Genomic DNA, 25,135 nt, shown 5'->3' with positions numbered 1-25,135 from the left:
ATTAAAACGACTGTGGTGCCATTAAAATATGTGATCAAAACTAAGGTGTTATGTTACATCACCACCCACCAACCCCAAAAAATTACTTTCTTGTAGTATTCACATCTACTGATCAAATTATGTTGTCTGAACCGAGACACATAGCTACCTGTTACTATTGTTGTATACGAGGTCCAATTTGCTGGTATGCTCCAAGCAAACACTGACCAAATACCTTTTATATCACATATTATGTCAAAGATGGTGGCCATGTATAAAGCATTAGACCAATAACCAATAAAACAACATTGTACATAATTAGAAAACGAACAGGTCAATGACCAAAATGATGAATGCACAATATATAAAGCAAAAGCGATATGGGGATAAAGAATGGTAGTTCAATACGTAAAGCGAATGGGCAATTATCTACAGAAAGCTAAAACAAGATCTGAATCAAAAGAATTATGATTTACAGTAACGAAAATTGACAGAACAATAGAATTCAACCAAAAGGAACATGCTACAATTACGAGGTTAGCGGAACACTGCGAACAAATGCTAACCTGGTGGTCATCTGCATGAAACAAGACACGATTCTCGTACAATGCCAACCACAGCTAGAAGATGCTTCAGATGCCTGCAGCGTGAGTGTTGTCTAAGCATCTACATGAACAAAACCAAGTCCATACGACTGTGCAAGAAAACAGCGGTATAAAGAAACCAAATCCAGACTGCTCAAGTGCTGCATCAACTACACCATCAGTGATACAAATAAAGTATAAAACTATAGGTAAGTGCGCGACAGCACAAACAATCCCACAGCTGACAAACTACTGGCATGAACTGGTCACACCAAATTTTATCGATGTCCATGCATCAAGGTTTCTGCTAAAATTCGCGAACATGGCGTGTGTGTGTGTGTGCGCGTGTCAATAACACGCGCATATCTACACAAACAAGTCCTTAAACTTGGTAGACTTCAGCGATCAACACATCTACTGGACATTCTGTTATACCAGAGTATATATCTCATCAAACTGGAGGGACGGGGAATATGCAGAAATCCTAAATTTACCCAATGCATGGTCAAAGTGGTAAAAAAAAAAGAGGATAAAATACATCAGGAAGCCCACAAGTGTATTTACAAGTTAAAACCTTGGGAAGCAAGCCTCAGACCATCCCTCATTATAGCAGCCCGACAACTCCACTGCCATCATATATCAACGTGTACGTTTTGTTTTGGTTTATCCACCTCTATAATGGAACGTTTGTGGAACAATGGAATTTCTGAAGTCTAAATTATTTGATCAGCTTGGTTTACTAGTCTCGAATGATGTTTTTAAGCTAACATTCCACAGACCCTAATAAGACACTAATTCACTAATTTCGACTTACATTCAATGTTACTTGCTCAGAAAGGTATTTTTAACAATGTGAATCATTGTGAAAAAAAAGAGAATACAATGTATTTAATATAGCAGTAGTCATGATCATTTATTTTATGTTTTTATGTGTTATAACTTAATAATACAAAGATAAACTTGAAGATTGTCCAGTCGTTAAAATATTGTGTTTTCTTAACATTGATTTATTAATCATCGGCTACTCGATGTAAAATACTTGGTAATTCTGACATGTAGTTTTCAAGAAAACCCACTACATTTTCCCCCATTAGCAGCAAGGGATCTTTTATATGCCCTTTCACACAGCCAGAACAACACATATGATGGCCTACCAGTCATGTGCCACTGGATGAGACTGGAATAACAAACAACAATCAAATAATGGATCTACCCAAGCACCTAAGATGGAGATTAAGAATACCGACCAGTCTTAAGTTTGTATAAGACAGTTTAACATTTGCCATTGCATGCTTTAATAACCGTCAAAATGGTGTGGCTCTTAACATTAGCAAACTGTGCTATGTGTAACATACTGGTATGAAAAGAAACACATGTTGATATTTTGCCCACAAGATAATACTGAGGGAGTTTATTAATAACAATATAACTAACCGAGATCCAGCCTCACGCAACAGCAGCTATGTCCAACAGGGAAGTATGTACAAATATACATATATATATACCAACACACATGTGAGACAAATATAAATACACCACAAGTGAAACATGGAAACTAAAACTAATGACAAGTAGTCAAATACAGTGACCTATTAGCGACAAAGGGACAGACATATTAACTCACTCATGACATATTCAAAGACATATACAGCAATTAACAACAAATGGACAAACACAGTAACTTGATCACAACGTGAGCACTTCATTGGGATGCAATCTGAAGCTAATGGGTGAAAATATATTGCAGAAAGCTATTGTGTAATAGCTTTTTTGATATACTCTTTGAAATAATATTTTTTTATAAATTGTTATAACAATACCACAAGCAAAATTAATGCCTTTGCTATGCATGCGTACTTTACCAAAAAAAGAAACAAATCTGCATATTTAATTATTTAGGCATAACGGAGATAAAAGGGTTACTGTTTAGAAATGCTCAAGGGTTGCTTACAGCCATCATGAGGCATTACCCCTAAACTATATTTCAAACATAAAAAAACACAACTTATCTGACAAATCCAGGTTCGACCCCTTGGCTTCAGAACTATTTAGTTTATTTGTGAAATCCATTCCCAATGGGGTGGGAGGGATATTGCTCTGTGATAGATCGCTCTCAGTAGATATTTTGGGTTTCTCCCATGTGAACCATCGCCTCGAGACTCGTATATCAAAAAGCTATGATATGCACTTCCTGGTCTTTGGGAAATACTGCTATTCGGTACAAGTACCGATGTGGTGCAGCACGTTTTTTTTCTAGAGAAATAACCATATACCAGGCAGCAAAAAGCTCTATTGTAAAAATGGGTATGTTTCTATCTTTCCATTCCCAACAGATACTCAAAAACATGTGGATACCAAACATCACACAGGGAAAGAATGAACAAACACAAATATTAAAGACTAATATTAAATACAAACGCTACATAGATAAAGCTCAATTCATTCTGTTTTGGGTTCTCTATAATTTTAAAATTACTGCTTGTAAATTATAAACAAAACACAAAGTCAGTTCTCTGAACTGTAACACTTTGATTCTTGTGTTAAATTATTTATTAATGGATACACCTCTATTTTTTACACGAACACAATCAATACAAAACAGACACACGTGGGGCACGCAGTATCAAACTATTATGGCCTTGACATGCACATTTATAAAACACCACAGAGCCACGATGCTTTGAATATTAAATACTCATCTTCATAATAATCAAAACAATGTTAGCACATAGAGCCTGATCTTGATATAGGCCCCACGGAATTTAGGATACGTTCAGTTTGATGGTAAGGGGATGAAAATACATATAACCGAGAGCGTGAACGTGTCGGAGGGATTCAGGGACATACTCAGCCGAGACATTTTTCAAATTTCAGGCGAAAAAATACAGCATTTCCTGCTTTCTGAACACAGTAACAAGAAAAAAAATGGGAAAGGTATGACCCTGTGCCCCCACACTTTCTGCTGCCCTTATATATAATTGCTTATCAGAAGTAAGCAGCACCTTTCAAATTATTATAATGGTCATGGGACACCTAACATTTAATTTCCTCTTCTTTTTAGTGTTTATCAAGATTTGACCACCAAATGCAATGTTAGTATAGTATTCTAGTTGTTTTTCTGTCCACGTTTAAACACCGAATGCAATATTAGTATGATTTGACTGTCAACTGCTGAAGTGACCTCTCTGTAAAAGCTGACAACACAAATATAATTTATTTTCTTTGGATTGTGAAGAATAATGAATGTCATTCCAGCAACACGTTGATCATAATCAGTTTGTGTGAAAGCAGGCTTAAAACAAAATTGATCATATGAACAGACATTTTACCAATATGTCACACTGTACTGGAATACAGACAGCCCATGTCAACGTTATACCAACAGCTGATATAAAAACAATAAAGATAGCCCTTATCAACAATTAATAATACAGACATCCAATATCAATAAAGAGTAATACAGATAGCCCATATCAACAATTAATATAATATATAACAGACGGCCCACGTCAGCCTTTAATAATACAGACAGCTCATATCAACAATTAATGTAATACAGACAAGGCCATACCAACAATTTATATTACAGACACGCTCATATCAACAAATAAGAATACAGACTGCTCATATCAACAATGTAATACAGTCAAGCTATATCAACAATTAATAAATAAATACACAAAGCTCACAATTAAGACCACAAACAGTTCATATCAACAGTTACATGTAATAATACAGACAGCCCATATCAACAATTAATAATACAGATGGCCCATAACAACTGACAATACAGACAGCCTATATCAACAATTAATAATACAGACAATTTATATCAACAATTAATAGGCCCAATACATACAGCCCATATCACACGAATACAGGTACACACCACATTAAAACATACAAGTCCTCTGACAAGTCACAAGTCCATATTACAATTATACAGATGCTCTTAAATTAAAAATAGACCCATGACAGTATTATCATAGTAAAAACAGCTGATACTACCATAATACACACAGTTATAATGTTATGTAGAAAACAGGTAATACCAACTCAAAAAAAAAGAAGAGTTAATAGCAGCATAATATACACAGCTAAAATACATCATAACATTACACAACTAAAATCACAATAAAACAAAATGTTACTACACACACCTAATGTCACAACAATACACACTTCTAATATTACAAAACATACAAATGATATCACCATAATACACACAACTAATACCACTAAAACAGTTAAGAGTTCACTTATCCTGCAACCACTGTTTCTACTGACAGATTATGATGACAGATAAAGCAGTCATAAATGTATAGTAGTAGCATATGACTTTTCACATCACTCATGTGATGTCACATGCATAGCTACATTACAAAATTGCTCATTTGACCTCAAGGTCATTATACAATGTAGATGAAATAACAGAAATTAAAACCTTGCCCCTTAATTTTTATGGTCTGCAGGATAAAGATAATAACTAGTTAATGATGTAGGGTATCAGCTTTATCCTGTTCAGGCCGAATGGGAAATTCTGCAAGGCTTGCCTAGCAGAATTTTTCATTCTTACCTTCACAGGATAAATCTGATATCCTACGTCATAATACACACAGGTAATATCACTATAATACACACAGCTAATATCACCATAATACACACAGCTAATATCACTATAATACACACAGCTAATATCACCATAATACACACAGCTAATATCACAATAATACACACAGCTAATATTGCCATAATACACACAGCTAATATCACTATAATACACAGCTAATACATGATCCCCATAATACACACAGCTAATATCACCATAATACACACAGCTAATATCACCATAATACACACAGCTAATATCACCATAATACACACAGCTAATATCACCACAATACACACAGCTAATACCACTATTATACACAGCTAATTTCACCATAATACAGACAACTAATATCACCATAACACACAAAGATAATATGTTACAATAATGCACACCGTTAATATCACCTTAACACAAACAGCTAATATTGGCATAAAAAAACCTCACTAAAATTACAATAGGATAATTACACTCACAATAATCATAATAAAATAAATTACATTTGACATTACAAATTAGTAGTTACATAATAAATTAAGAATATGAAATAGCTACAGGTAAATATTAATACAACAGAGTATAAAAACAAATGTAGTGCAAATTTAAGCCAGTGTCAAGCTATAGTACCTAATAATAATAACATGAATTAAAATACAGTATCCAAATCCAAGACAAATTTATTGTGCCTTACTCTGACAGCTTATACAAGTATTAAGAATCACAATTCACTGCAGACAAACAAGGTTTAAATATTGTTTACAGTAAATATAAAAATATTCAATTCAGTCAATGTATTTGTTTGGAGGGCATTATATTTGAACTGTTTAATCATATTATCATTTAACTCACAATGGGAAAATTGATATAGAAATATTTTAGTGCATAACAAGGGATATAAATAACAGTACCTCTGGCTTGAGATATGATTAATTAGTTGGTTTATTATTTACAGCACAATACTAAACAATGATACATAATAACGAGACAAATTAGAATTAAAAGTTTAGAAAAAACAATGAAAAGGTATATGATAAGATAAATATTACTGCATCAGTGAAAAACAATGGTGTGCATAAAAAGTGTAAAATATGTATTAAAACACAGACAATAATGTGTATATTAAGTGAAAAAAACCCAGAATATATATATATATATATATATATATATATATATATATATATATATGTGTGTGTGTGTGTGTATGTGTATGTGTGTGTGTGTATATATATATATATATATATATATATATATATATATATATATATATATATATATATATATATAAAAATCAAAACATAAAAATCAGACAATGTTGTAAAAGAAAACTTTAAAAAACATCATCATATTTCTTAAAATACAGTTTAAGAAAACAACATATAATAAATGTATTAAAACATAACTCAAACCATCACACTTCAGAAGGTCCCGCCTGTTAGAAAGTGTATCCTAGGAATCACTATAGCTTAAAACAGTCTTTAAAAAATACTAAGAAACCAACTTTGTCTCTCATTCAGAGGTGTCCAAGGTAGAGACCTGTTTCTTCTTTGTCCTCCATTTAGAAATGTCAGTACCACACATGTCTTGAACTATTTTCATCAATGTGCACTGTCCACACTGAACACATTTGCAGAATCCATGAAGATGTCTACACAAGAGTACACATTTATAGAATTGGTATACACAGTATACATTGTACATGTTTTCATACTATATAAATTATACAAAATTCATCAAGCGGTCATAATGTACAGCTTTTACATAATCCATTAAATGTCTATAATGTACACATTGTATGCAATATATGTGTCCACAAACATAAATAAGTATTCATACTGTACACGTTTTACACAATTTATGAAATGTCCATACATGTACCAAACGAGTCATGATGTGTCCATCTTTTTTCTTTCTTTTTTGGCAGTTCTTGACTTTCAAAACATGTACATGTAATATTAGCCATAAAACATGATGATTTCCAGTTGGATTCATTGCACACTGCACATGTTTTCACACAATTCTTGATTGTCCACAATATACAAGTTTTAACACAACTACTAAGTGGCATCCACAAGACTGATATAGGTTATACACTTTAACAAAATGACAATACTGTATATTTTTACAGGATTCAAGAAGTGGTTTTCATTGCCTCAAATTCTTGGTACTAAATACACAATAAGATCTCTCTAGCTGTTTTTCATTCACTTCCATAAGCTGGTTCTCAGCTTTGTTTAACTTTTTAATTTATTGCAGCCAACAAGTTTAACAACAACAGTACCTTGATCAAAATTAGCTACTCATAAAGCATGGAAATGAGAAAACTTTAAAAAAAAGAAGAGATTACAAGACAACACTGACGAAGACACCAAAAGCATAATGGAGCAAACAAACAACAAAACATGTGAATGTCTATGAAAAACAAAACACTGAGTCACACACACCTGAACATGCAGGTTATACACATGGAACATATTACGTCTTTAACAAATTGGTTCAGATATTTACATGCAGGTTATACACATGGAACATATTACGTCTTTAACAAATTGGTTCAGATATTTACATGCAGGTTATACACATGGAACATATTACGTCTTTAACAAATTGGTTCAGATATTTACATGCAGGTTATACACATGGAACATATTACGTCTTTAACAAATTGGTTCAGATATTTACATGGAAAGTGGAGTAATAATTGCTTTGTGATGAGGTTAAATGTAAAGAATCACTTATGAAAGGCATCTCAACTTTACAGGTAGTTATTGTAATTGATGAGGTTGATCAGGTTGAAGAGGCATGGGATTAAAGTAAACTCGCAAGGCACTAATACGATTGTCCAGTTTTGGCAGTGGTCAGTGTGTAACATACTTTGATCCTGTTTACTAACAATGACTGGAATTTTGAAAACTTACAATACCTAAATTTAAAAAATGCAACTCTCAGCAGATATGAAAATAAGCTTTCTCATCAAAATTATGTGGGTTTTGATTTAGTATTTTGCTTTTACCACCAATTTTTAAAAAGTGCATCCACAAATGGCAATGTTAAAAGTAAGTTCTGTTTATTTTATACCTATAATTTAGAGTTCAATATTATAAACGTGGAAAATTTATCTGATACATGAAATATTTTAACTATCAAACTTGTTGTTTAAAGTTTACTGATTATTAAATGTACTGAGCTCTTTATTTAAAAATAAAAAATAAGACAGCATTAGTCATATTATTAAGCATTTAAAAACACACAAAGAAGACATATTTAATGTCAAAAATTAAAACAATTTTACTCATTAATTACAATGTAGTGTGCTGTTAGTGCTTTGTGTATAATTGTTGATAGAAAGCCTAATGTTTTTTTAATACTCATTTATTTATTTATTTATTTATTTATTTATTTACAATGCATTGTTTATAGATTATTCACCTCAACAAAAACAAAATATTAGTTCAGAGAATTGTCTCCCTTCCCATTGGTAACCCTATGTCATTGGCTGGACATGAATGTTTGATCAAATTAACATGAGTATTCTGTATTACAAGAGTTTTAAGCTTTTATGTATAATACATGTATAATGTAGGCATTGAGAAACATAATATTCCTAATTTTAATATCTAACTATCACACTACTGCATATTCATGTATTGCATGAAATCTAAAAAAAAAAAAATAATAACAATTTTTAAATTTTCATCTAGCACCCACACATTTTCTCTTTTCTTTTCTCAGATGGCAAACACTGAAGCAACCATAAAACTGAATCCATTGGTCATCTGTCAGTTCTTGCAGGTTTTAAATACAGTACACTGTGTCATAACCATTATGCACTGAGAAAGAGACAACATAAACACCCTGAACTGAATTTCTGTCAGCAAAATTAAAAGTATGTTCCTATTTATAATTACTTGTTATTTAACAGAAGGAATTAATACTTTGTGTACTAGCTGCTTTATGTGTAACTCCCCACACAAACACACACACACAGACAAAACATTTTAAAATTAGACTGGATTTTTTTTTTTGTAGGTGAATGTTCAACTTCTTTAAAATGAAAATAAGAACCTGAAGTTCTGTCAGGGAAATAGAAACCATGTTCCACTTTATAATTTGAAACAATTCTTATCATAACAGAAGCAATAAAAACTTTGTGCCAAAAATAAATTTTAAACAATGGACAACAATGTTATTGATTTTGGACACAAACATTCAACATAATATTTATACATTACCATTATGCCAAAGTTTATTTAACATATCATAAACATGCTGCTAGCTGCAAGTGTAAACAGACTTTTAACAAATTAAAAAAAATACCACAAACATTGAACAGACAAAAACATGTTGTTTTTGTTGTGGACATTACAAACATGGATGATGAGATGAACAGTAAAACCACAGTATTTCCATTTTGCTATATATACATGGACCACAGTAGCTGTCAGTTGAGCTATCTCGGAATCACCCAAGCCCAGTGTACACAAACCTGCAGTGTATGCTGGATGTAATCACACCCCATGTGAGGTCATACACTCGGAAGACATAATTGCACCCATGAAGTGGTCTTACACCTCTCCATTGAGCCTAGCAGTGCACTCACTCTGAGGTTGGAGCCGGTATACACTGGCATGAAAAATCCACCACTGGCTCAGGTGGGATATGAACCCAGTACCTACCATACTTAACACTGATGGAATAACCACTACACCACCGAGGCAAGTGAGATATAGACTATTATTAGCAAAACTCATATAAAATTATAACCAAAATAACTACTGACTGATGATCCTTTAAACGTCAACACTATGAAACTAGTATAAGACATGTTTCAGCTGAAGCTGATAATGCTAAAAACCCTGACAAGTTAATGAGTGTGACGAGATGGTTGCCTAAGTTAAGTGTAATCCTGTTAATGAGACAGACTGTTATTAACCAAAACTCATGTAAAACTTTAACTACATATAAAATAACTTACTAACTGATGATCCTTTAAACTTGCTGAAGATGATAATTCTGAAAAACCATATGAATTAAGAAGGACAAGATAATGAGGTTGCTTCAGTTTGTTCTTAGGACGTCATTAGCTTGTCAGTTCATGTGGTTTTTGAGTAATGTAATATTACTCAAAAACCACATGAACTGACAAGCTAATGACGGTGATAAGATGGTTGTTTTAGTTTGTTTCTTAGGACATTACATTACTCAAAAACCACATGAACTGACAAGGACAAGCTAATGAGGTTGCTTCAGCTTGTTTCTTAGGACATTACATTACTCAAAAACCACATGAACTGACAAGGACAAGCCAATGAGGTTGCTTCAGCTTGTTTCTTAGGACTTTACATTACTCAAAAACCACATGAACTGACAAGTTAATGAGGGTGCTAAATTCAGCTTGTTTCTTAGGACATTACATTATTCAAAAACCACATGAACTGACAAGGACAAGCTAATGAGGTTGCTTGACCTTTTTTCTTAGGACATTAAATTACTCAAAAACCACATGAACTGACACACTAATGATGATAATGAAATGGTTCTTTCAGCTTGTTTCTTAGGACATTACGTTACTGAAAAACCACATGAATGAGGGTGATGAAATGGTTGCTTTAGCTTATTCATAACACATTACATAATGAAAAGCAAGACAACACCGAAAGCATCTTCAGTCGGGATCAAGCGTGTGCACAGAGTCAAAGCTGATGTTGCGAGTATTGCCAGCCAGTGATTTCCAATATCGCATCTTCTTACTTGTCGGTTTCTGCTGGTTCGGGTTGGGAGTCTTCATCCCGTTGCTGCGGAGGATCTCGAGAAGCTCAAAGCGGAACGATGAGATGTCCTGCTTCAGTTCATTAATGTCGTCCTCGGTGACGCCATCCCCGTGGTCGGGGCTGCGCTGTTTCTGCATGATATAGCGCTTCACTAGATCTCGCATCACAACCTGCAACACACACATAGGGTAACACAGGGGTCCAGTTAATATCATAGGACTGATAGAGTGAATATGAATGTCTGAATACATACATGTATAAATGTACAAGATTAACATGAATGAATGAATGAATGGATGAATGAATAGATGAATGAATGAATATTATGGCAACTTATATCACAGGATGAGTGAAATTGAATGGCTGAAAGAAAAAAAAGAAAGAAATGTTTTAGTTAACGATGCACTCAACACATTTTATTTACTTTTATATGGCATCAGACATATGGTTAAGGACCACACAGATATTTAGAGAGGAAACCTGCTGTCGCCACTTCATGGGCTACTCTTTTTGATTAGCAACAAGGGATCTTTTATATGCACCACTCCACAGACAGGGTAGTACACACCACGGCCTTTAATATACCAGTGGTGGTGCATTGGCTGGAACAAGAAATAGCTCGAAAGGGATCGATTCCACACCGACCATGCATCGAGTGAGTGCTTTACCGCTGGGCTACGTCTCGCCCCATGGATGGGTGAATAAATATTAGTGAATGAATGAATGAATGAATGAATGATTACTGTAAATTATTGCACTACGGACTATTCAATGTTTAATAAATGTATACACACATACTTGTAATTAATAACACATCATATACATGTGCACACACACAAATACCAAGGATTTATTCCAGGTTTGGTCCTTTTTTTGGTCAGGGCCCTATGTCTGATGGAATTGGAAAATTAGCACAATTTAATCATAATTTGGATTTTTTTAGGAAAATGAATGATGCAATGCACCATTATTAAATTATATCGTTTGAATAGACATAATTACAAAAGTATTTATGCATCGAATTGGAGAATTTGGGAAGGGGCTATCTATGTTTGGTACTGCAGAAAGCCTGGTCAAATCCTTGTGTACACATATACAGACATATATATGTAATTTATTATTCATAAATAATTTTACCTGGTAGTTTAGTTCCTTTTCATTTATTTTCTTGACAATTTTCTGAAAGTACATTTTCAACATATTACGATCTGACATTTGGCAATAATCGTTACAAATGCTGATCCACTACACAGTTTCTGAGAAAAATTAAAATAGAATCAAAATACAGCATCTCACCACATCTGGGCCCATGCTTATAAAACTAGTCCAGACTCAATCTCTAATGATGTCACATACAATTTGTATGGCGCTGTCATGACATTACTGTCTCAGACTCTATTAGAGTCTCGAGTCTAGACTCTAAATGTTTTATAAGCACCAGGCCAGAATTGTAAATTAAAAAAAGCACCCCTAAAACTAGTAAAGACTCTAGTAAAGGTGTATAATATGCTTGCATACTATATTTCTTAAATCAGATTCCTCGGCTCTGATGTACATGTACCAGAACAGTGAAAGCCATCAAAACTATAGATCCTCTATAAACTGGAATGATCTGAAAAACCAGGACAGTATATACTATGACTTGGTGGCGCAGTGGTTAAGCCATCGGACTACAGGCTAGTAGGTACAGGGTTCGCAGCCCGGTACCGGCTCCAACCCAGAGCGAGTTCTTAAGGGTTCAGTGGGTAGGTGTAAGGCCACTACACTCTCTTCTCTCTCACTAACCACTAACCAACTAACAACTAACCCACTGTCCTGGACAGACAGCCCAGATAGCTGAGGTGTGTGCCCAGGACAGCGTGCTTGAACCTTAAATGGATATAAACACGAAAGTAAGTTGAAATGAAAAGAATACACCATGATTTTTAGTATACTAATCATGGGGCACTGGCTAGGAAAGAAGAAACCACAAAATGGATCCATCAAGGGGTTTTAATCTTACGATCCATACATGCACAGAATGCAAGCACTCAGCTGACAGATCTAGATCCCACCATGACAATATTTAGTGGCAGGCAAACAAAATGACCATTATTCTAAATATTAGAGCCCTGTCATTTAAATAAAACAATTTTTTTATGAATACAGAATACAGAACTCCTCTTTAGGTAGGCCTACCATAAAATAAATGGAAGAAATTACATCAAAGAAGAAAACCTTAAAGCAAGGATTTGGTTCACCCATGTTATACCTTTATACTTTGCCATCGACTTCGTTTTTGTTTTTTGGAGCAGGCACAAAGTTTGTTTTTGAACCACAACAAAACATAATAAAATGTCTTTGGACTGGGAATGATATTGAAAGGTGGAGGTAATGTTCCACTTTCCTCAAAGTAGCTGATCCACAGTTTGGAACGTGCAAATTTCCATTCTTCATCAGCTTGGCTCTGAAAACATACAAATAACACTAAAAATTCCACTCTTCGTCTATCTCACTATAAAAACATACATTTTAAAGATTAAAATGTCCATCTAGCACTGAAACTATACAAGCAATACAATACAACAATGTGTTAAATCAGGACCTCTGGAATTTGTATTAAAATTCACTAGCCATGGGATCAGTGATTTAAAATATTTACTAGCCACAATTACAATTTCACTAGCCCAACTTTACTTTAAGTTAATACAATTTGACTAAATAATAGTAATAATTGGATATGTCACCTAGAGGCAGATAGAGCTTAAAAACATTAACATTTGGGGGGAAGTGAGAGCAGGATATTTATATTTACAAAATAGACTAAACTGCAACAATTGACCCAAAAAATTCACTATCCCTCTGGCATGGTAATAGTAGTTATTTACTAGCCCAACATTAAATATCACTAGCCATGGGAGTGGGGCTACCATATCTAGAAGCACTAGCTAGTTAAATATAGCCCAACAAACTGAACCAAATTATGTAGCCGTCACATTTTAACAGAAACAAGAACAAATATCATGTAAAGACTGAGTGTACACCAAATCAGAAAATTGCTAATTCATACCATGTTAAATATTACTGTTACTTACAACAGCTTGTAACAAGTGTCCATCATTTCACTTGGGATATAAACGTGATAAAAACTGGTGGTAATCAACTCATTTGTTCTCTTTTATAAAATCCTGTTCATCATTTCTATAACTAGCATGTTGAAAATTAATACCATACCTATATTATCTGTTGAAGTTTGTTTTGTTTAATGACTGGCCTAGGTGGCGCAGTGGTTAAGCCATCGGAATACAGGCTGGTAGGTGCAGGATTTGCAGCCTGGTACCGGCTCCCACCCAGAGCGAATTCTTAAGGACTCAATGGGTAGGTGTAAGGCCACTACGCCCTCTTCTCTCTCACTAACCAACTAAGAACTAACCCACTGTCCTGGACAGATAGCCCAGATAGCTGAGGTGTGTACCCAGGACAGCGTGCTTGAACCTTAATTGGATATAAGCACGGAAATAGTTGAAATGAAATGAATTGTTTAATGACATCGCTTGAGCAAATAATTAGTGGCTATCATATGTCAACCATTGAGGAATTGCTCACCATTGCTATTTGACATGTTAAAAACTAATATTCACATATATTATCTGATAAAAATTACTCACTGCTACTATTTATATTAAATACCGATTCTCACATAATTATATGATAAAAATTGCTCATCATTTCTTTATTCACATATATAAGTGGCATATAAGTCAAGTATACTTCACTTATAAGTTTGTATAACTTATTTCCGTAAGGGATATTATAATATCTGATAAGAATTGTTTACCATGTATTTTTATTAACATATTAAAAAGTAATACTCACATATCTGACAACAAATTGCTCATCATTGCTTTTAACATGTTAAAACCTAACATTAATACATTATCTGACTCAACATTGCTATTAACATTGAACAAACTAAAACTCCCATACATTAGCTAATAAGAATTGCTCATCTTTGCTATTAAAGTTGAAAACTACATTATCTGATAAAAATTGCTCAAGATTGCTTAACATTAAAAAAGTAATACTCACATATATTATCTGATACGAATTGCTCATCATTGCTATTAACATGTTAAGGAGAACCACAAAAGCGATCCAGCTGTAAGTGCCGAACATGAGTTTTCCAATGAATTCTGTAAACTCATGTTTAAACCGAGGTCGCAATTCAGCTGACTCCAGATCAACCAGGCCATAGATTGACCAGTATAAACTCTGAGAAATTTCAAACAAACTGAAATAAAAAGGTGAATAGAGAACATCAGTCCAGACTATAGGATATTACTAACAAAATGAAACAAAACATCTACAGTCCAAATTTGAAAAACAAAATGAAGCAAAAGTGAGTAAATAGATCAGTACAGATTGTATGAAACAATAAAGCAAAGTGACATTTACAGACCAGCAGAGTCTCTATATATCTAAACATCAATGATTAAGTGAGCTCTGTGATCTAGTGGATAAGCTGCTGGACAATCAAGCTGATGACAGTGGTTCAAAGTGGGCTCACATATTCATTTGTCTTTCTCATCTATTACCATCTGCCTGTCATTCTCATTATCTTAATATAAAAAAACAGCTTTCCAATTTCTCCTACAATTCATTTCCTCCAACTCTTGTCTTCTGAGCTGTCCACACCATCACTTACCTATCTTAACTTCCTCCACGAGTGCAGTCGCTGTGTACTTCCCTGCACCCACCTGGTATCCTCTGCTGCTAATAAAGCTGTTCTGACCCACAGCACTAACTAATGACCACCGGTAGCAGGGGAGCATAATAGGTAGTTACAAGTACCTTTTAACAATGCCAGAAGTAACTACTGAACACTTTCCAGAGTGGTCAGACTAAGCCCACAGCTAAAAGCTGATAGGGAATGACAGGTGTGTGGCACAGATAGCCATAAAAGACAAACAGTTGGAGAGACAAGGACTGGGATGTGGAAATGGACAGCAAAAGAAGCTGAAAGATAGGAGGATTTGCCACATTGAGATGAAATGAGATGGCATTCAAAGGAGGAAAAGGAAAGGTTTAGTGGGATTTTAAAAAATCAATAAATTTTTAAAAATCAGATACTTAAGAGACAAGATGTAACAAGTAGAAAAAATTGCCATTCTCACTGAATACTAAAGGTTTTTTTTTTTCAATTGTTCTTTTCAGATATCAACTGTTCATCAAGAATGTTAAATATATTATGTATTTTGTAAAACCTTTGTGTATGTAGTGAATATAAACTTATATCAAGCAAATACTTTGTAAAGTTGTGTAGATAAAATAAATATTAAAATATAACAATGTGACAATTATATGTACAGTCTAGATACATATTTTGTAAAATTATATAAATTAAAAATTATCTAAGGACATGGCAGTGTAGCCTGGACAAATATGCATACTTTGTAAAATTGTATAAATAAATGAAATATTAAAGGTGCTATATATCATAGTTACAAGTGCCATACGAGCCCTTTGAAAATGGTACCCTTTTTTTATTTTGTCAGCTGAATACACAGTTAATTAGACAGCAATTTTGTCTCTATTCCCTTTAAAATATTTCATCGATATGTGTGAAATAACATAGAAAAAAATAATATCCTTAGACAGACCACACACCAGATTTCTCAAATTTTCCAAAATAATTAGCAAAAGATTAGGACAAAACTTGGGACATTAGAAATGACCATTGTTTGAATGTTATTTACCAATAAATATAAGAACCAAATTACACAAAACACTAATGTAAATAAGGAATATTGTCTACATAAAGAAAAAGGAATAGATTTTAAAACTGATGTTTATGTTGATTTTTGTAATGCATCTCACCAGGTTTGGACTGAATGTGCTATACGTAAGCATTCTATATGTAACCAGTGGTGTCCACTTCAAGTGTCTTATGGAACTAGACAGTTTTAGCACAAGTAAGTTGGAATATATTTTGCTACATGATTCAATTCATTGAAGCACCATGGCATGCATATTAATATATGCATTCTCGTTGAAATGCTCATCACAGAAATAAAAATATTTGAAAAACACACTTTATTTAGCTTTGTTACATCAGGATCTTATTTTGAAAATAACACCTATGAATGTTTATTTTAAGTCAACCTGAACAGAACTATCTTGTACTACATATGTGACCAGGTGACCTGAATTATGCTGAATAATTAACAGCCCCAGTAGTGCACTCTGGTCTAGAGGCTATGTTACTCTTTAGGCCAGTCATTTTTGATTAATAGATTTACGGATCCGCCGAAGTTCATTAAAAAGTCCCGCTGGAAAAATAAAAATGCAAACATTTTTTATTTATTTTTCACCGCTGTTCTGACCAAAAAAAAAAAAAAAAAAAAAAAATTCAAGGGTATTTTTCCCAAAATTATACTTGTCAAATCATATTCTGTCTTTGTTAAATTATTTATTCAGAAGTACGTTGCGTTTTGACTTTGCCGTGTATGTGCGGGTGCACAGGTGTATGGCCACCATCTTCTTGTTGTTGTTATTGATACTTGCAGAAAGCGGCTATATGTCGAAATCAGAATTTCAAGTAGCAGAATTGAACAGTTTATCATAGTATGTCTGTATTAACTAATTCAACATCATAAATACATATCAAAAGTATAAATCAATAAGCATCTATGTATAATAAAGTATTTATATGCCTGAATGCCAAAGCAGTAAAATTACGACATGTGCAGACCAATTTCTGTTGAATCCGGGTCGTTTCGCCCTAAAACCATTTCGTACCCTGTGTTGTTTCGCCCTTATAGACCCGTTCACCCAGGGTTGGTTCGTTCTAAAATCTTATTCGTACGGAGTCGTTTCGCCCCAAAAGTAAGTCAATTCGCCCCGATTATATATTTATTAGTGTAATTGTTTTGAAATAACATGAATATATCCACATTAGTTATTTAAACGAGATATAAATACTGTAAAACCCAGGAAGCAGAATGGTAGTGAATGAGAAAGTACATGCAACCACAAAATCCATTTGCAACATATATGTGTGTGTGTGTTCATGATGAATAATCTGGATTTGAAAATTTTCTTTTTTTTTCCTCCGACAGAAAACAATTGGTCAGAAAAAATTTATAAAAAAATGGATCCAAAACTTTTATTTTTATTTTGTGGAAAAAAATCCGTAAACCATTTAATAAAAAATAGGTGGCCTTAAGGTACCATTTCTAAAGGAGTACCCATATATCTGCTATTTTTATATTTGTAATAAATAATTACAAATTAATTGATCCCACACATAATCTTTGCATAAACAACTTGGTAATGTTGAAATTGTAATGTGTTATGTACACCATGTAAAAAGTGTAAGGTCGATGACAGTCACTTTTTGCACCCTTGTTTTAAATATAGCAGATCTCACCGTAATTTCAACTGACATCTATGTTTCGTAAATATTAAAAAAATTTAATTACAGGATTTTCTTCAAACACATTCAGGCGCAAAACAATTTCAATAGCAATTTGGCATTGGAATTTTTTCAGCATTTTCAAAACGGAAACATCATGTACCCAGTTTAATTATTGTTATTGTATGAAGATGTAAAGTGATGTCATTGGAATATTAAATTCAATGTATTATAACAAAGGGTCGCCACATTAAAACAAAACTATTTTACTAACCTTGACCGCTGTCAAAATTCTATAATGAGCAGACACAGCTGTTCACAGGTCGGTCCGTTTTTATTTTTTATAATTCAGGAGAAAATAGTAAGTTTAAGTTTTAAATGATGAAAGAAATAAAAATCACTTTTTGTCAAATATATCATATCAAAACATTACCAATGGATATGTTATATTTATTGTTTATAAAGCCAAAACAAGGGTGCAAACAATGACTGTCTCTGACAATATGAACAGATTCCTGTCCTATTAAATCTTATTAAATTGGAGAATCCACAACATCTGGCAATCAACTAGATAAAGCTGTCAAGGGCAGATGACTTGCACAGACAGCAACCTTGTCAGCAACATGCATCCTCCTGGCATATAACTTTACAGAGTGTTCATTCAACTGAACACACTCAATTCTTGTTATCCTCTAAAGATTATCCAATTAAAACAATTCCATTATATTAAATTATTTTGTAGTAAATTTTTTTATGGGCATAATACAAAGTTGATGGCATAATGTTTAGATTTCAACGCAAAAGTTACGGAATAATTTTGATGGAAAGCTGCCATTATGCAACTTTGAGATAGCACCTTTAACATCTAGCCTGTAGGCATGGGTACATACTTTGCAAAACTCTTGTAATGTTTACATTTCAAAGCCAAAGTTAATCAATCATTTTGGTTTGAATCCACCATTGTTACAGCATCAAGATAGCAACTTTACCATTATGGCTGCATGGGTAGATACTTTGCAAAACTCTTGTAATGTTTCAAAGCAGAATAATTTAGGCGGGAATCCGCCATTATACAACTTTGAGATAATGCCTTTTACATCTAGCTCCTGCATGGGTACATACTTTGCAAAACTCTTGTAATATTTACATTTCAAAGCAAAAGTTATGAATAATTTTGACAGGAAGCCACTATTAATTATGCAACTTCGAGATAAAACCGTTAACATCTAGCTTCTGCATGGGTACATACTTTACAAAACTCTTGTATTATTTAGATTTCAAAGCAAATGTTACTGAATAAATTTAGCAGAAATCCACCATTATACAAATATGAGATAGCACCTTTAACATCAAGCCTGTAGGCATGGGTACATACTTTGCAAAACTTTTGTAATATTTACATTTCAAAGCAAAAGTTATGAATAATTTTGGCAGGAAGCCACTACATTGTATTAATTATTCAACTTTGAAAAAACACCTTTAACATCTAGCTCCTGCAATGTAGGTACACACTTTGCAAAACTCTTGTAATGTTTACATTTCAAAGAAAAGGTTATGAATAATTTTGGCAGGAATCCACCATTATGCAACTTTGAGATATCACCTTTAACATCTAGCCTGTAGGCATTGATACATACTTTGCAAAACTCTTGTAATATTTACATTTCAAAGCAAAAGTTATGAATAATTTTGGCAGGAAGCCACTATTAAGTATGCAACTTTGAGATAACACCTTTAACATCTAGCTCCTGCATGGGCCGGTACATACTTTGCAAAACTCTTGTATTTTCTCTCACACGACTCCTCGGTTCCCGCTTCACACTCGTCCTTGCGTACAGTTGCATAGTACCAGTAGAGATGATTGAGCCCTGACGCGAAGGAAACGAGCACGATGAGATAGACGCAGCCAAACTTCATTATGTCCATTATCATCCTGCCCAGGGAGATCTGCAGCGGCCCCAAGTGGGGATTCACCGTGAATATGTAGATCAGCTTGAGAGAACTGAAGATATTGGCTGCGGCAAACAGCGCCTCCGAGATGAGGTTTGGGTCGTACGCGTCCCAGTCCTTTCTCTGTAGTTCGGCCCGTGGGTCCTCTCGGTCCCGCTCATGCTTAACCTGAAAAATGAGTCACACCACTGTGTTACTAACCGCCAGTATGAGATATATATCTATATATAAACCATTATGTTACAGGCCTGTGAGAATTGAAAATCTGTGTGACCCATTTACCTTTTTACGAAGAAATAAATCCAGGTAACCCATTTTTTATTTTGCGTAACCCGCTATTTCCATGGTATAAATGGTGCTCCAAATTCTGCGCAAACAAAAAATAGGTTACGCAACATTAAATTTGTGTGAGCAACGCATGAACAAAAGAATTGTTCTCACACTTTTCTAAGGCCTGTGTTATATATGTAAGTTATAAACCATTATGTTACACAGCATTATAATTAGAAATTACTGTTATATCATTGCTATAAATCAATGTTACATTGTTACAATATATTGTGTTACAAATTAAGCCACTGTTACAAAAAAGTTTGTTTTGTTTAACAATACTACTAGAGTTTATTAATCATCGGCTACTGGATATTAAATATTTGGTAATTTAGATTTTTTTTTGTTACAGAGAAAACCTGCTAAATTTTTCCTATTAGCAGCAAGGGATCTATTATATGCACCATCCCACAGACAGAATAGCACATACCATGGCCTTTGATATACCAGTCGTGGTGCACTGGCTGGAATGAGAAATAGCTCAATGGGCCTAATGACACGGGTCGATCAAGTGAATGCTAGTTACAAATGACAATTTAATGTTAAAATTACTATTACATTTTAGCAATGACTTCAAACCATGTTAAAAATTAATGTGTTAAAAAAATCATTAAAAATATTATTATTTTAAAGCATCCACAGCTACAGACTAAAACCTTTAATTTTTCATATATTTCTATTCCACAAGGACAATTTGTGTGTTAATATATAAATATATATATTCACTATGGCAACTGAAGAAATTTGATAAAATTATGGATTACCTCCTCTAACAGATTCAAGGCCAGCTGACAAAGCTTTTGCTATATAGTTCCACAAGAGACCATCTTGTGACTGGTCATAAATCAAACTTGACATTAATACGTTAGCTATGATTAAAACACACATACACAGACACATATCCCATCATACCATGATACGCACATTAAGAGAATCAGTGTATTCACGCATTCAGACAAAATAACAAAGTGTGATCGAATATGATTTCATGGCACAAAACAATGATAGAATGCAAATATATATTATACATATACATGTAATGTGAGTGATTATGTGAGTAGACATGATGATATGGTTTTCATCTTCTTTTTTTTTCTTTCTTTTTTAAAGATTTATTGTCCCCAGACCATAGGCAGTAAATATATAGGTTGGGCCCGAGAGCCATATATTCACTGCTTTACAACACATATATATTATGGTTTCATCTTTATTGCACATTGTTCTACCCTGTTATAAATACGTTGCACATATCCTTCATGCACAACAGACCAATAAAACAATCACGGTCCTGAAACCAAGACCAATGAACCGAGATGCCCTCAGCCCGTGATATAGCCACAACAGTTTGCCCGAGCAGTCAATATTTGTACTTGTATACTAATTGGCATATATAGGTTCTCCCATGTGAAAGGTTGTTTGCAGACAATTCTATCTTCACGGTAAGTTTTATTGGCATGGAACTGTCACTTCCATCATGTCAGTGCAGCAAGGGATCTGCTGTGAGCATCAACATAATGCGACTCGCTCATCAAGAGGAAATCTTGACGCCATCGTTCATGGCAAGCTAATGGTAAAGGAAAGGAATATTTGTTTAATGACATCGTAGCATATTTTATACTATATGGCCATTTGGAAGGAAGGAATGGAAGGAAGAAATTGTTTTATTTTATGACGCAGTCAACACATTTCGATTATAGTTATATGGCATCTAACATATATGGTTATGGACCACAGAGCTAATTAGAGAGGGAAAATCTCAGTTGCCACTACTTCATGGGCTGTACATTTTGATTAGCAGTACAAGATCGTAGAAACCACAGCATTTGTTACACCAGTTGTGGAGCACTGGCTGGAATGGGAAATAGCTCAATGGGCTCACCAACAGGGATAGAATCCAGATCAAACCTGCATCAGATTAGCACTTTTTCACTGGGCTGTCCCACCTTATGGCTTATTTGGTACTATTTTGACATTAATATCTCGAGAGAAAGAAAGAGAAAACCTGCTGCCACTGTATAGGCTTTTCCTACTGATAATGTAGCAAGTGATCTTTTATGTGCACTTTCCCACAGACAAGTCAGTACACACCATGACCTTTGATGTACCAGTCGTGAGGCACTTATTGGGATGAAAAGTAATATTCCTTAAATGACAACTCGGCACATTTTAACCAGAGATAATGAGAAGAAACCCACTGCCAACATACAAGTTCTTTCCAACAGACAGAACAGTACAATCTTAATTAATATGGCCTTTGGTGTACCAGGCGTTGGTTGGTATACACAGTAATATTCATTAAATGATAACTCAGCACATTTTAACCACATTTTTGGTGTCTATTTGGTGTCTATCAACATTTGGTCAATACAGAGAAAGAGAGAAACAGTTTTTTTTGTTTTGTTTAACATCACTAGAACACATTAATATATTAATCATCAGCTATTGGATGTCAAACATTTGTTAATTTTGACCTGTAGTCTTAGAGAGGAAACCTGCTATATTTTGGTTTCATCAGTAGCAAGGGATCTTTTATATGCACCATCCCACAGACAGAATAGCACATTCCACGGCCTTTCATATACCAGTCGTGGTGCACTGGCTGGAATGAGAGATAGCCCAATGGGGCCCACTGATGGGGATCAATCCAAGACCGACTGCATATCAAGCGAGCGCTTTACCACTGGGCTACATCTTGCCCTCCAAAAAGAGAGAAATTGTGCTGCCATCATACAAGCACTTTCAATGGACATACTTAGTATGGTCTTTTATGTATCAGTCATGCAGCACTGGTTGAGATGGGAAATACAGAATACAACACTCACTTTCAAATGAATATCATTTTTACTAAGCAAGTGAACTTCTCATGGCATCTGACCAAACGAAAATCACATCAGATACCACGAGAAGTTCATGAGTTTTGTAAAAATGATATGCAGAAAAAATGTGTTGTATTTTTGAATTAAAGTAAAATGTCCCTATTAATTCCAACATAGTCGACTGAGACATGGGAATGTGCACAAAGCAAAGACCATACAGGGAGGATGATAACATTGCTAACCAAAATGACATAATTTAGCAACTAATATACAACAGGTGGTGTATATGAAATTTGTATGACTGACCCAGACATTGACCTGGCTACAGACTTTTGAAGCTATATCTTATCGTTATGACATCATAAAACCCTCATAGACTAGCTAGCTATGGCATCACTATGTCAGTCGCCATAGTCTACGATGGCTTAAAATATTGTATCACTAAGATAGCTTTGTAAAAATGGCCGCAGGACACTGAGGACAATCAATCCTGTGACCCATCGTACTTCAGATGAGCACTCTCACCAATGCTCAAGCCAGTGCACCATGACTAGTACATCAAAGGCTGTGGTAAGTGCTATCCTGTCTATGGGATGGTGCATATAAAAGATCCCTTGCTGCTAATCGAAATGAGTAGCCCATGAAGTGGCGACAGTGGATTTTATTCCTCAGTATCTGTGTGGTTCTTAACCATATGTCCGATGCCATATGACTGTAAATAAAATGTGTTGAGTGCGTCGTTAAATAAACCTTTTCCTTCCTTCCTTCTTATACCACTAAGCCCCATTCCACCCTGGACCAGCTAGTTGGAGACTGTCACTGCACACCTTCCCACAGAAGATTCTCAGATAGCAGATTTCATTTCATTTCAACTTGTTTTCGAGCTTATATCCAATTAAGCTTCAAGCATGTTGTCCTGGGAACATGCCTCAGCTATCAGGGCTGTCTGTCCAGGACAGTGGGTTAGTTGTTAGTAGCTAGTGAAAAAGAAGAGGGTGTAGTGGTCTTACACCTACCCATTGAGTCGTTAAAACTCGTTCTGGGTGGGAGCTGGTACCAGGCTGCGAACCCTGTACATACCAGCCTCATGTCCGATGGCTTAACCACGGCACCACCGAGGTCCGGTCACTGAGCCCCATTCCGCCCTGGACCAGCTAGTGGGAGATTGTCGCCGACTGCAAGCCTTCACACAGAAGATCCTCAGATATCAGAAACACCATTGCTGGCCACATGATCATATCAATTAATGGAAATGACATATCATATACACTCAGCTAAACAAACACACTTTCTCCATTAAACAAAGTCTGCTGCTTCTAAAAAGGGAAGGAACTGTCTGGGACTTAAGTGTGTTTCCAGTATGGATTTTTAATTAATAGATGTTAACCCTGATCTTTTTGTCATTTACCGATGGCATTTTGGTCATCTGATATAGAAGTCATATATGCCTGTTGGCAGTGAAGCAAATTGAGTGAGCCAGGTGGACAGCCTATGGTAGTAATTTGCTGATGAAGATATATGTGGTACACGGTCCAATAATGCCCATGTATAGTGATTGGGATTTTGTGTTTTAAGCATCGAGGAAACTACTGTGGATTAAACATTATTATTTGGCCTAGATGTTAATGCTAATCATGATAATGTTCTTGATAGTTATGCACTGTGCATTTAAATGCAATAATTCTAAAATGTAATGTTTAGATAAA

The 25,135-nt window shown here is 34.5% G+C and overlaps 1 protein-coding gene across 1 annotated transcript in view; it reads right to left on the bottom strand.

The window, feature by feature from the left end:
- LOC121374204 (short transient receptor potential channel 4-like) overlaps positions 1-25,135 on the bottom strand; it is a 69,586-nt gene that overhangs the window by 5,992 nt on the left and 38,459 nt on the right. The window contains exons 6-10 of the mRNA XM_041501190.1: positions 20,102-20,451; positions 15,009-15,210; positions 13,192-13,386; positions 12,078-12,119; positions 10,921-11,110 (exon numbers count right to left, since the gene is read on the bottom strand). Of these exons, the coding sequence (XP_041357124.1) occupies positions 10,921-11,110; positions 12,078-12,119; positions 13,192-13,386; positions 15,009-15,210; positions 20,102-20,451 (979 nt within the window). The remainder of the gene's footprint in view (positions 1-10,920; positions 11,111-12,077; positions 12,120-13,191; positions 13,387-15,008; positions 15,211-20,101; positions 20,452-25,135) is intronic.

Source organism: Gigantopelta aegis, chromosome 6, assembly GCF_016097555.1.
Source record: "Gigantopelta aegis isolate Gae_Host chromosome 6, Gae_host_genome, whole genome shotgun sequence".
In the NCBI taxonomy this organism is placed as follows: Eukaryota; Metazoa; Mollusca; class Gastropoda; order Neomphalida; family Peltospiridae; genus Gigantopelta; species Gigantopelta aegis.
Note: the sequence above shows the minus strand (reverse complement) of the source record. Positions and strands in the feature narration are given on the sequence as shown.